Source organism: Astyanax mexicanus, chromosome 1, assembly GCF_023375975.1.
Source record: "Astyanax mexicanus isolate ESR-SI-001 chromosome 1, AstMex3_surface, whole genome shotgun sequence".
NCBI classification, from domain to species: Eukaryota; Metazoa; Chordata; class Actinopteri; order Characiformes; family Acestrorhamphidae; genus Astyanax; species Astyanax mexicanus.
This window is the reverse complement of record NC_064408.1, coordinates 79,095,264-79,110,355: the sequence shown is the minus strand read 5'-3', so window position 1 is coordinate 79,110,355 and position 15,092 is coordinate 79,095,264. Positions and strand designations below refer to the sequence as shown.

At 37.7% G+C, this 15,092-nt stretch overlaps 1 protein-coding gene across 2 annotated transcripts in view; it reads right to left on the bottom strand.

Annotated features, from left to right (window-relative positions):
• Positions 1–15,092, bottom strand: part of akap12b (A kinase (PRKA) anchor protein 12b) — an 83,015-nt gene that overhangs the window by 11,769 nt on the left and 56,154 nt on the right. The window contains exon 1 of one of the 2 annotated variants that reach the window (XM_022663148.2): positions 4,349–4,643. The exons of the other annotated variant lie outside the window; for it this stretch is intronic. Within the exon in view, the coding sequence (XP_022518869.2) occupies positions 4,349–4,373 (25 nt within the window). The 5' untranslated portion in view covers positions 4,374–4,643. Of the gene's footprint in view, positions 1–4,348; positions 4,644–15,092 lie in introns of those variants that run through there. 2 annotated transcript variants of the gene reach the window in all.

Here is a 15,092-nt window from a genome sequence, read left to right as displayed (position 1 = left end):
GGCTTCTTGAGGCCCAGCTTCCCTCTGACATCCATCCCTTCATTGGGGAATGCTCACATCTGGCTCTGCTTGCTTTTGCTCTGGGGTCCAAAACACACCCAGTTACTTTAAAAACTCCATTTATTGCATGGATATCACATTACCTGACTCATTACTGACACAGTCACACGAACTCACACTCACATACACACACTCATACTCATAGACATACTGTACAGACCTTCCTTAAGATATTACAACAAGATCATCAAGCTTTTCGCCAGTAAATCATTTAAATTGGCTTATGCTTATTTCCGAACATATCTATGTTCTATTGCTACATTACACAATAAGAACACCACACAACCATCATTCCCACCAGCATTCCTGGCATATCAGTGTAGCTCTCTATAAAAACATTCTCATTCAAAGAGATTTAGAGATAGACCCCTCCTGATCAACTTCAATTAAACACTGGGAAAAAAAAACCCACAAAGGCTTTATTTCATTTTGATTTCATACAACAGGCAAGTTGTGTTCTGAGGCAGTTCCAGAGAACTCCAAAGGTGCATATTTTTGTCAAAAAAAATGAAAACAATGATTCTATCAGAAAACGACAAACTAAAGCTACAATTCTAAGTAATCCTGAAGATGTCATCGCACTTCCCCCAACCCACACAATAACACCCCCTCCAGGAAAAAACAATTCAAACGCTTTAACTTTAGCTAGGAAAGGCTGCATTGTTTTGCTCCCAGGTCTTTCACAATGCGACCCTGGCTTCTCCCGGCTTGGCTGAAATGAATGGGGGCCCCAGAGCTATTGTCCATCCTAGAACTTAAATAACCATGACGAAAGCTTGGGATGTGTCAGGAGGAGAAAGCACATTATAGGGGGCCGACAAACAAGATTGATAGCAATTTCACAATCTTACCACACTGAGAATTAAACTGAAAGAATAGGAAAGAATTGGAAGGAGTGTGGAGGCCAATATATGGGAATATGTATGAATAATTTGGGGTTTCTCAATTTTGGAAACCATGGAAGCTGAACATTTGAAAGAATCTGCGTGTGTGTGTGTGTGTGTGTGTGCTTGAAGAATAGTTGGGTGGCCTACAGAGTGGCTCGCACATAGTTGTCATTGCCACAGCAGCTCTTACACTGTCATGTCATCCAAGCCTTTGTATGTAAGACAAACAGTGGAGTAAGGCCTTCGAAGATAATAAAAGTGGGAAAACAATGAACGCTATGCAAACAAGTGGCTCTTGCTGTAATCGCTGTGGTTGTGGTTAGGAGGGAAAGATATTCAAACTAATGTTTGGTACACAACTAAACAACCACAACAATCTGACAGAGTCTTGTAGATGAACAACACTTTCACTCCCACAAACAAGAAGTTTATACTGTGCCATTATGATGCCTAGTAGCTCTGTGTATTGGCAAAAACCTGACGATTCGATTAGCATCATAGCATGCATCGATATGAGGTGTTATGATTCTGGTCATAGCAATATATTGTGATTCTACTGGAAGCAAGGTGATATATTGTGATTGTTTAAATCACATTTTAGGAAAACTCTTGTAAATAAAATTTAAGTTTGATAACCTTTATTTGGGTGCTGCGTTAGTTAAGATGCTCAACTAACATTCAACTAAATGTTTATTAAATGCACATTAACCATAAGTTGAATGCAAATAATTATCTGTAGAACTTAACCCTACATCTAACCCTAACCTTAAGCCTAACCTCAACCATGAATCCAACCTAAAACCGAAACTTAATTCAAACCTTAATTTACACCTTAAATCTAAGCCTAAACCAAGCCTTAAAAAGTTCAGGTTTAGAGTTCAGGTTTGATTTACTCTACCTTTAGAGTTCAGTTGCATTTAATAGACATGTAGCTGATTCTTAGTTGAGCTTCTACAAAGCATCTATGATGGACCATCCAAATAAAGTTTTATCCAATCAGAACAACTCCTATTTAATGGGCGGGGTTTAAACACACCACAAACTGAACCACTGTCTGCTGACATTTTTTTCCATGTAAACTATTAATTATAAATAAACTACACGGTATTTTGAAAATCGATACAGTATTTCCAAACTAAATATCGCAGTTAACTAATGTTCCAGTGATCAGTATGTGTCCATAAAGGGGAAAATATGTTCACCCACCCAAATACACACAAACATACACACACACTCACATACTTAACAGTAAATTGCTTACATGCTTAGCACAGCTGGACACTGAGGGCTGTATGTGTCCGTGAGAGAAAGAGTGAGAGAGAGAGAGAGAGAGAGAGAGAGAGAGAGAGAGAGAGAGAGAGAGAGAGAGAGGAGACATATAAAATATGTCAAGAGGCTGCTGTCTCTAAAACGTGCCGGAGTGAACTGAAACCCGAGCTACAGAATCTGATCCCTCTCGGTTTGTGGCTGCTGCTTGTATAGTATGGTGGTGGATATAGTTTGTCGAGAAACAGATGGGTGAGGGGTGTTATCTGAACTCTTGGTGGGATAATGGTTTGGAGTTTCCACAAGGGTCTGGGGTGGGGTGGGGTCCTTCTAACACCACCCCCCCTTTCTCCCCCTCCTCCCCCTTTTGTTTGTCATGTTTGGCAAACAGATGTATGCAACTGCAGGCTATTAATTAGTGTCTTCATGTGTGAGGAAGAGCAAGCCTGGGATCTGGTGGCACTCAGCACACAGTACAGTTTATCTGTTCCTAACAAGCCAGCCATTCACCCCACCTCCCCTCCCCTCCCAGACTGACTGACTGACTGTAACCCATTCCCCCAAGAATCTGAACGACTACACCCCTTCACACCAGCTGAGCCCCCCATCCTCCGCCTGTAGAGATAGGTGTGGCACCAGTGATCCTAACTAATAGTGGCTGTATAGAGAATCAATAGCACAAGCCAAGAAGTATGCTTAGTGTACAATTAGAAATATAGATGATTCAGTAGGAATGGAGAAATTATACATGATGAATGGAACCACAATGTGTCTTTAGTAAAGATGATTAATAATATATACAGTTTAAATAAGCTTTAAATAAGCCTGTCTGATTCAACAGTCCATCTCAGTCATGTACAACCTGAAAACTTCCACTATTTTCAAAGAACTTGTAAGTGACCATGTTTTACTCAGACATCTATACATGTTCTACACATACTGGTAATTATAATCATGTAATTTCTGTGAAGGATACGGATAAGGATTCAATTTAGACTTTGAAATAACTAATGATGATAATATGAGCATTACAACATTAACAAACCTCACCACAAACCGTCTCGAGTCATTTGCAACAAGGTAATCAATCCCATATACCTACACCACCCACTGGGCTCTTCAGAGAACCCTGACTAAGATCTAAAGGGGCTTAAAAAACTAATTAAAATTCCACGCGGAAACATGCAAGGCCTCCAAAGCCAGTCAGCTCAGCACTTCTCTTTTGAAGTAGATCTACGTTGTGTATATTTATATATATAGAAGACAGTTGTCTACAACATGTTTGTACATGCTACACATATTTATATATATATATTTATATATATATATATAAAACGAGTCAGAAGGTCAGGAACGCTCCAAGTTGGGCGTCTGGACTTTCCGCAGGGATGCTTTTCATGAATGAACGTGGGGCGTTCCAGCTCAACTCAAACGTGTTCCAGTCAGTGCTGCTACTAAACGCTTGCTTTCTAATAATCTAATAACGCTTGCTTTCTGATAATCTCATGTTCAGGCTTGTTGTAAAAAAACAGTTATTCCTTTTTAAATGATTGTTTTGACAACTTTTTTACATTAAAAAAACTATATTGAGCATAATTTCAACCAGTATGTCTTAATTTCTAAAGGCACTAACATACAATATATATTTTTTTGTACTGAATCCTACCAATCCACACATTATAGACTGTTACAACAGATAAAATGTAATAGGACACCCATAAAACAATGGCACACAGTATACTGTAAAAAAGATGTTAAATTAACTTTAGATAAAGACAAATAAAACTGAGGTGGCCCCTTAAATGATGGACAAGTTTCAAGCCATGGACTACCACACCCTCAAAGTGACTTTGAGCATCAGCACTCTAAGAAATGAAGTACAAAGTCAGCCTGTGTTGATTAGCTTAATAAAAAAAACAACTTAAAACCTTAAAGCACTAAAAACAAGTGAGAAATTCTGAACTCAATTCTGAACAAAAGAGTAACTAATTAAAAAGTCACAATTCAGCTCACACAACTTATACCCACCACTCAAGTCATTCATTCAAAGTTCCTCATTACACATTACACCATCAAATATACTGCAAAGATGAGACAACAAAATAATAATGAGAGAATTTGAAGCTTCACTTTACCTGTTAAAGTTATTGTCCCAAGCATTTGGAGAAGACTTCTTCAAAATCAAATATATATAAAAAAAAAACTTTCAATCAGAAAAAGCTGTTAAAGAAGCGTCTGTGGTTAAAATGATGATGATGATCAGAAGCTCCTGCTGTAGAAGAGTCTCTCAGTAAAGGCTCAGTTGGCTGCTGCTGGTCTCTTACGTTACACTCCTCTTTCTCTCTCTGTGGTGAACTCTCATCGAGGCCAAGCTTCTCCTCCTCTCCGATTCTGGGTTACAATGAGCGGAGGAGGAGGGCAACACACACATTTCAACACATTCTGACACAAATGGGCTCTATGTGGGACCACCCCAACCCAGCTTCCCCCTCCCCTCTTTTCTTCAGCTGTCCACTGCTCCTCTTCTCTTGAATGGGGCTTCCTTTTCCTCTACCTTCTCTTCCTTCATATGGCCCCCACCCCACCCTGTTGCTCTAAGCTTTCTCACATCCTCAAACTTTTCTTTCAATCTTTCTTTCAAAGATTTTTTTCCCCAATCCTTTTTTACCCTCTTAAAAAAGAAATATCCTATATCGTCTCTGTCCCATAAAAAACATGTATCTTTTAAAAAAACAATGTTACAGGAAAAAGGAAAACCCTTCTTAACTTTCAATGGAAGTCAATGTAAAAAGAGTTTATTATATGTATTTTTCATTATTGGTCTATGTATTAAGAAATGTTGACACAAGGACTGTTTGTGTGCTCAAAATTATGTAGTAAACTAGAAAAAAATGGAGATAATTGTTTTTCATTGGGCAGTGACAATAAATAATACAATTTAAAGAAAATAATGGCAGTGGTTCAAAAGGTTTTTCTACACTCACAACTTTTAAATAACAACATCAGAGTCATAGTTACTAGAAATATATATATATAATATTTATTAATCAATTAAAGCTTAATAATATCCAGTTTCTCATTAATTAGTTTTTTTTTATTACAAAACCACAAGAGATTTGATCTAGAAAGTTCTAGAAACCTTCTTTTTTAATGTAATATGATACTTTCTAGATAATATTTTATTTAAAATAGCTTGTTGTTTGTCAGTGAATAACCATATACTGTATTGAACATTTCTCTTACTTGGGTTAAATCAGTTATTCTTTCTCTTTTCTTTTTAATTTGGACAACTTTTTGTACATGAAAAAACAATTGGCCAATATAGACTAAAGTCTAAAATACATTTTTAAACTGTTTTCCTTTATGAAGGAACTTCATATAAAATGACTTACAACAGTTAAGAGTAAAGCATAGTAATAGATTTTTTGTGAATCAAAGCTGTATGGAAACTGCCTAAGAAATAAGAACATTTTCTTTACCTCTTATTTTGATACCACATATTTCTCCATACTTCTTTCCTTAATCCCTCTCACTTATCTCATAACATCATACCATCTCTTTCTGAAGAAGAAGAAATATCTCTTCTCTTCCTCTCATGTGTGACAGCTCTAACATCACAGGAATGCTAACGGTGTCTGCCGTAAGAGTTTTTCTGGATCTATGACTCTTCTAGTAGGAATTTACTGAAGCTCTGTAAACCAGTAAAAGGCAAAATTTTTGATATATCGCAGGTATTCAGCCACTACCTCACATTTTACTCATCTAACATTTACTTAAAGGGTGCCTCACACTGACATAAAACTTCCCTAAGATATACAGCAGGCTAGTTACACTTGGCAGTGCACTGTACAGATGGCACAGATACTAATTAATGGCACTTAAAACCTCATTTAAATCCATTGCCTACATGGAGATGTGGTGGCCTGCGGGATTTTTTTAACCCAAGTATCATTATATATGTTTCTAGTGCATTGTAGCTGTAGGATAAATATAATAAGTACATATAATAAGTACAAAGCATACAATAACAATGTAAATGTAAATATTATAAACTGTTTCTTGTTATTTTATATTTACATAAATAAATATGTATATGTTATATACAAAAAACAATATATATATATATATATATATATATATATATATATATATATATATATATATATATATATATATATATAGTTTATGTATAAATCAATTAAAGTTTAATATCCAGTTTTTCATAAATTATTTTTGTGAAGTGACAAAACAATGAGAGATTGATCTAGAAATCTTCTTTTTTAAAAATATGCTTTCTAAAAAAAAAAATATTTTAAATAGCATTCTCAGTCATGTTAAAACCTGCAAGGTGATTTTTTTATTATAACAAAGTTCACTTATCTTTTTATTTATATTCTGAATAATTACGGTTTTGTAGACAATGTTTATCCTTTTAACAAATAATATTTACAGTTTAATATTTGCATTCAAAATGTGCTGGTATTTTGCTGCACTGACACTGACCGCAACGCAACTCTAAAACATTACACATCCGCCCTCATGCTTCACAGTTGGTAAAGTTTTCTTTCACAAAATTCAGATAATTTTTTCTCCAAATGTACCTTTTCAGATTGTGGTCTATAAAATTTTATCATGACTTCAGCAGTCCTTAGCACAATTCTGATACCCGTCTGTCTCTAAATTTAGTATATGTTGTATGTCTGTTTAGTCTGTTGTATCTGTAGTATGTTTCATACAATGTGTTTTGTAAAAGAGGAAACAATTACGGTTTGCTTCTTACGATTCTTCCATGAAGATCATGCTTATGCAAGCAATGCTAAACACTGAAACAGTGCACTTTTGTTTAAACTTTTAACTTTGAAAACTTTACGCAGGTTCTTGGCAGTCGTATGGGTTATTGATTTTCCTGTCTGTCATCAAGCATTTGAGCCAATTTCTCAAAGAGTCTCATATTTACCCCCTTAGTTCTCCCTCACTGCCATTTCTTAATTATGTACCACATTTCAGCCTTTTTTACTGTGTAGGTGTTTATAACTATCATTGTACTAGCATGGTTGCTTAGAGGAGTGTATAATTGCCAAAGGTTAATTCATGATTAAAAAGCCAGTTTTATGTTTGATTAGCAACACAAGCTGCATTTACAACATCTCAATAAAAAAGAACTGAATGTTTAATTTAGCCAAGGGTGTCTAAATGTTTTAAAGAAGACTGTAGACACACTGAGCTCCTAAATGAACAATTACCAAAGGAAGTATCGCCTAATTAGCTCTCTAAGCCCAGGGCTAAACCAATACTGCACCAGTTGCAGCCACAAAGTGTGTTAATGGCTCATTCTGTCTGTAAATGAAAACAGCTCAGGCATCTGTAACTGGACCTGTGTGGTAAGAGGAAGCTTTGAAGAACACTGCTGAGATTGCTCAGACCTAGAGCACCCTAATCAGATTCTCACACCTCCGCATTGTCCTGAAGGAATGCGCAAATTCCAGGTGAAATATTCTCTTAAAGAGTGATAACAGCTCTAATCCCACTCAGCCTGAAACGTCCAGACGAACTCCAGACACAGAGAACTCTCCGCTGTTCCAGACGATCAGCGAGACAAGAGGATTTTCAATGGGAGGCATGTGTAAACGTTTCGATAAAGACCTGGAGGCTAAGAAATGTGACATTTAAATGCAGGACCTTAAGCTTTCAGCAAAAAATTAAACAGGGCAGATAGTTTAAGTAAACATTATGTGGTACCTTGGAGAGTTTATCAGTTGTGTTAATTTTAAAAGTGTACTTTCTTTTTTCTAGAAGCATTTTAGACCATTTTTTTTAAAGTCCATTTTATCTCTGCTGTTTATAGTATCTGGTTATATTTAATTAGGCAGAACATATATTCTATACATATTCAAACACATTTATATATGAACAGGGTAGACCACAGATTACAGGACTTTCAAAATTAACCACTATATATCACTGTGCATGTGGTTGTTTGAAATTTGTATTTTGATATTTTTATTTTGATATATTGATATATTCAAAATATAAGCACACTTAGTTACTGTCACTGTCACAAAAAACTCCAAACTATCTTCATATTCAGTATCTCCAAACTGCAACTTTAGAAGAGTAGAGAAAAAACCTTCCAAACTGTCAATAAAATTAATGTCAGTAGATTTTAGAAGTTATTTTGGTGCATTTCTATTGGTCTGAAACTTAATGTAAATATTGGCCAAACTCAAATAACAGATATATGAAAATGGGTATACAAAGATTTGCGTAATTGTAACGATATACAAATGAGATTACAGCTAGAAATATTACATTTATCCACATTTCATTGAAAAGAGCATTATAAAGAACATTTTACACTAAGCTTTACTGAATAGGAAATGAAAGATGCTTGTGTGAATAATCAGGTCATATATGAGGGATGTGACACATAGGAAAGGCCTTTTAATTCCTGGTGACTGGGTCAGAGAGGAATTCAGGATGTACAGTTCTTTCAGTCTGAAGTGGGTACACATATATGAGTCAGGGGGCGGAGCCTAACCCTTCTGATTCCTCAAAGGCAAAATTCCGGACTGTTCTTCCTTCATTAATCATTCTACAGTCAGGCGTGTCCGTCCACTTCCACAATGACCCTCTTAGTTTAAAGTGAGTTTGACCTTGCTTCCAATGTGCACTAAATTGCACTATAGGCCCCTGTGGTGTGGCCTAAGCTATTCTTCTACCTGTGTAATCAATATGAATACTTTTGACATATACTTTGTGCATTAGCATTGTATCTAAATTGCAAATATTACAAAAACAAACTATTTACAGTAAAGAGGGAATGTTTTTTCTTGTATTAATCCATAAGCCAGTTTATCTATCACTGTAAGGTGCAGACGTAAGGTGCAGGGCCAGACGCAGTTTAGCATACTGAAGGTTTGTGCAGCCGTAGCTCAGAGTGGCTAAAACAGGCCGTGCCGTGGCGTGGCGTGGCGGAACGGACAGAGACGCCCCTGCTATCTGTAGCATCAGGGAAACGTGACTGGATCCAGGAATGTGGGCTCTGAGGTGTGGTCTTCTCTGAGCAGGAACAGGGGGAGGTGGGCTCCATGCTGGGTTTAGGGCTCGCAATGGGGCGGCGTGACATCATTACGAACCTCCAAACACACACACTCACACACACGCACACAGACAGACTCCCCCACACACCCTGGTGTGTGCACGCATTCCTCGAGCGAGAGAGATGTTGTGTTGAAATAATGGGAGGAAAAGGAAATAGCTGCTGTGTGAGAGAATCTACCCAGGATCAGAGCTCTCTCTCTCTCTCTTTCTCTCTTTTTCTCTCTCTCTCTCATGCTTCCCTCCCTCTGTCCCTCACTGTCTCTCTCTCACTTTCTCTCTACTGTATTTTCCTCTTTCACTCCATACTACTGAGTCTTTTAAACTCTTTCACGTATTTCCTTCTCTATTTTGCCATCCTCTGCATTTTTCTCCTTTTTCTAAATACTCCACCCTTCCCTCTGTCTCTCCGCCTCGCTCTCTGCTTTCTATGGAAAACCGGAAGCAGAAGAATGCAGCAAAGGAAAAGCACTCATTCTTTTGCGTCACAATTTCTTCTTCCTTCTGCCATTTCCTGTGGCTGTGCGCTCATTGCCTGTGAGTGAGTTTTGTTCCAGGCCCATTCTAAAGTTGCGTGTTGTCACTGGATGTAGACTCACTTCTCAATAGGACATTCAGGACAATTAAATAGGCCACAATGTCCATAATATGAGGTGAAACTTCTGTCCTCAGACACTAGTCTGAGTCACTGAGTATATTAGTGCCATGTAACAATATGTCCTCTCTCTCTCACATACACACTTTCCCCTTTAAGTCACTGCCAGCTGACCTCTAATAGCTAAGGAGAAAACAGTTAAATGGGCAATACTGTTGCTGACTCAACAAACACTGAAATACAATAAAGCTTGATGCTGATGAAGTAATGTATTGCAGAAGTGTTTAGAATATGTAAAAAAAACAATGAAGCCGAGTATATTCCTTGTTGGAAAAGTTCCAACCAACATAGTAAGGAGGTAGAACTACTTCACTACTGTTCCTTAGTACTAAAATGCTGCATCTGTCTCCACTTTAGTATTACTTTTTTTCTCCTACTTCCTCTCTTACTTTTAATTGCTTTCATAACATAATTTGGATGAGTTTAATACTTTTACTTTTATTTTTATGTGCTACAGTACATCATTCCTTTTTACAATTATAAAATGTTCCTAAATTCCTAAAATGTTAGGAATCATTAAATCATCCCACAATATCATTAAAGCCAGACTGGGTTTGATGAACTTTAATCTCCACTTAAGTGTGGAGCTTAAAGAAAACTTTACCTCTTACTCAAGTCACTTTTTTTGATAGAGCACTTGTACTTTTACTTAAGTCACTTTTTTGATAAAACACTTGTACTTTTACTCCAGTCTGGGTCTCTAGTCTTTTATATATGTCTGCACATTTCTGACCACCACGCAAGAATCTTCTAGGCCACCTACTGCATCCAAGTCACTGTATTGATTATTTATATGGCTTCTCAACTGTAGCTGACTAAAGACCCTTCTACCCCATGTCCAATTTTAAATACATAAAAAAATGAGTGTATGTATTTTAATTGAAGCTTGCTCCGTTTTCTTCATTGTACAGATATGTTAAAATCATAATAATATTAATTAGAGATTCATTGTCATGATTGCAGACCAAACAAATAATCATCATCAATACGGCAGAAGAACAGCCTAACTTGTTTTGAGCAGAACAGGAATGATTACACAACACAATAAGCATCACGCTGCCATAAAACTACAGAGGTTGAAAATATATATCATGAATAACTCAAATCTGGGGAATGACAGTGATTCTCTTTTTTTAGAGGCATAATGTAGCTCTTTGCCTTGTCTGTAGAGAACTGTGAACTAGTGTCCCTCACTAATGAGGACTAAGTATGGAGGAGGGAAATAGAGATAGAAAATAAAGTGGACAAAATTATGAGAGATATGGGGTTTCTAGCCCTGTTTACAGAGCACAGGAGAAAAGAAAACATCAGGTCTGATGTAAAGCTTCCACTACGATAAAGATTTCATCTGTACTTAAAAGAGCCTTAAAGTTCTATACTTTGAAATTATATCATTTTAAAACATTACAAAGTCTACGTCATGGTAATGAAGCTCCATAGACCACTGTACATCCGTTTCCACACTCTTTGTCTTAGCAGTTTCTGCCAGACCCCTCCCAGTGAAGCAGTTCAATAGCTATTATCCTGAAGTGTCTCCTGTCCCAGTAGCACTGATGGGTTTCAGAGTGTGAGACAGACAGCAGTTAATGGACTGGGATGCTGCGGCCGGGGAGTGGAGCTCGACGATTCTCGATCAAGACTTTCTCAGTTATGATTTGTGAAATCCCTGCTGGGTAGGTGGGTTGGTGGTGATGGGGGTTACTTGAGGAGATTGTGTCGTATGAGGAGGAGAATAAGGAGGGGGTGAAGTGGTGAATTCTGCCCTTTAAATCTCTCTTCAGCTCCTTCACCTCTGACCCCAACCTGCCAGCACTCGAGTGCCCTAGATTACATCAGTGGTGATAACATGTTCCCCATTAACGGGGTTCAGACCCACAACACTGACCACCCAGCTAGGGTACTTCTGTTCACTTCGGTTCAGCCGACTCACACAATCGTTAAGGGATTAGTCTGCTTAACAATGTAAAACCATTCACAACTAATGTCCCAGTCAGCTGAGACACGTTCATCTCAGAACCAAGTCTTTTGCTTTGGACTGAAGGTACGATAATATAGTGATTATAAGTAATGAAAGTTTATATTGAAGTACATGAAACAAGTACAAGAACTTAAAGCTGACTGTCAACTTCAAAAAATGGCAAAACTATGGGAAATATTTCTTGCTAGCTGTCACTGTTTTCAGATATGTTGTGTACTATTGTTGATTCACTTTTGTTCACAGTTTTTCACACACTGTCAGAAACAACCAACATTCTAAAATTACTGTGTAGTTCATTTTGTGTGTTGCACCAAAGCCCTGAAGAAACGTTTTTTTTTACTGTACTCTATCCATGAGCTGTACATGGTTGTGGGAGAGCATTGTTCTCCTCTGACCATGATCATGATAAGCAAGTCTGTAAGACGAGTCAAACGTCTTGAACAACACAATAATCTGTAAGAATCTGTAGAGTAGAATATAGTCAGTGTCGTACAAAAATTCCAGTTTTTCTTTTATCTAATAAGAATCTAAGAGTTGTGCTATTAGTTGTGATATTGATCTAAAAACTGTTCATGAATTAGTTCATGAATTAGACCAAAAAATGCTCCAAAATCACAATCTTTGACCTCAAACCATGAAAAGTTCATTTTTTTCCCGTCACCTGTAAAGTTGCCAGTTATATAGATATGAGATATTAGTTTTTTTGTTACATCAATGATGTGTGATGTATCATTTAATACATACAACATAAAGCACCAACAATATACAGAATGAAAATCTATAACGAAACATAAACCTACATGTTTTATACACTTCTGACTGTACATACTCCTTAATATATATTTCTACATCTTTAAAATTATGAAGTAAGCTGATTACCTTAATAATACTCCGCTCAGATAACTCATGCAGCTTTTTCCCACCATTTTCTCCCCAATTTACATGGCCAATTATCCAACCTCCTCATTAGGACTCCCATATTACCGTATTTTTCGGGCTATAAGGCGCACCGTATTATAAGACGCACTATCAAAGAACGCCTATTTTCTGCTATTTTTCCATACATAGGGCGCATCGCATTATAAGGCGCGTTAAGTGACACTAGAAAGGGTGCCTATATCAAAGTGAACAGGGGTGGCGCCATGTTTCCCTTCCCCCACCGGGGGTGGTCGCTTGCCGGTGGAGCGTCTCAGTATACAAATCTAGCTACTTCAAAGTCAAACGAGTGCTGGATATTAATCTACACAGATTCCTCTCCTGAAAACTGTTTATTTGGGTGAGTAACGTGCTTCAGTTTATTTACAGTAAGCTTAGATTTCCAGATGTCCACTAAGGCTTGCTGCACCAGCGTTAGCATAGCTATCCGCTAGCACGCTAGCTAGTCACCTAAACTAGTAAAGTTAACCCAAACTTAAACGACAGCGTTACACTGAGTAATCCTGCGTGTTCTGGTAAGACAGTGAGATATTAGCTAGCGATTCGTCCCCCGTAGCTTGTTTTAACACTGTAAACAAGCAGATTACAGGCTGATAAAACTCACCTCTGAGAGAGTTAGCGCTTAGCATCTAGCTAATGCTAGCCAGGCAAAGCAGCACAGACTTACAGGCCGATAACTCACCTCTGAACGGTGAACGCTTAGCGATTAGCATCTAACTCTAATAATACTGCTCCAGCAGTATTAAAAGTGCTAAATTTAGAAAATACTGATCTCTGAACAGTGAAAAAGCTAGCTAGCTAAGCGGTTAGCATCTAGCTAATGCTATTGCTGCTCCAGCCTCGGAGCGGCACGGCTCTGCACGGAGTGTGTGTTTACTGCTCCTTACACCTGACGGGTAAAATTTAGATAATACTGATCTCTGAACAGTGAATAAGCTAGCTAATGCTATTTGCTGCTCCAGCCTCGGAGCTGCACGGCTCTGGACTCTGTATAGCACTGAAACTCTGTATAACGCTGCACGGAGTGTGTGTTTACTGCTCCTTACAACCTGACGAGTAAAATTTAGATAATACTGATCTCAGTGAATAAGCTAGCTAGCTTAGCGGTTAGCATCTAGCTAATGCTATTGCTGCTCAGCCTCGGAGCTGCACGGCTCTGGACTCTGTATAGCACTGAAACTCTCTATAACGCTGCACGGAGTGTGTGTTTACTGCTCCTTACAACCTGACGAGTAAAATCCATACAAAAGGCGCACCGTATTATAAGACGCACTGTCAATTTTTGTGAAAATTAAAAGTTTTTAAGTGCGCCTTATAGTCCGAAAAATACGGTAAAAAAATGCCCCAAAACAAGGAGGGTGAAGACTAGCACATGCCTCCTCCAATACATGTGAAGTCAGCCATCTCTTCTTTTGGAGCAGCTGCTGATGCAGCATTGTTGAGTAGCGTCACAGAGTGCTCGGAGGTAAGTGAAGCGACTCGGTTCTGATACAGCAGCTCACAGACGCCTCGTGCTGATCAACATCATCCTTTGGAGTGATGTGGAGAGAGAGCGCCATTTACCCACGCAGAAAGAGCAAGGCCAATTGTGCTCTCTCGGGGCTCCAGCAGCTGATGGCAAGCTACATGAACAGGATTCGAACCAGCCACCTCATAGTCCTACTTATGCAGCCTTTTAAATGGTTTACATTTATTTAACCATTTTCTGCGTATAATTATTCTACTCCACTTCTTTTTGGTTTACTTAAATTATGAGCTCTAAAACTGTTCTATAATTAAATGAAAAGGGTCATAAGTGTTTTTATTTTACAGTTTACAGCAAAGAAAACCTTTTTGGCTTAATGATTCTGGTTCTACCCATATAACCACTGCCTTTACTAAATTATCCCCCTATTGCATTTTGGCTAAACAACCCAAACATCAATAGCTTATTAACTACACATACAAGTACAAGTATCCTAACATAACAAAGAAACTCTGGCACATAAAATCAGCTACTCAGTAGTGAGTTAAATGCACATGCTTGTTCAGATGAAGGGTAATATCACGCCAGTTGGTGAATGTTTAGTTTTTCAACCAAATAATAATGGGCCATTTACATTACATGATGATTAACATCATGGAAACATAAGCAATCATGAAAATATTGCTTATCATAATAAATGTAAAATACAATAATAACCACCCATACTTAGTTTATATATGTATAATA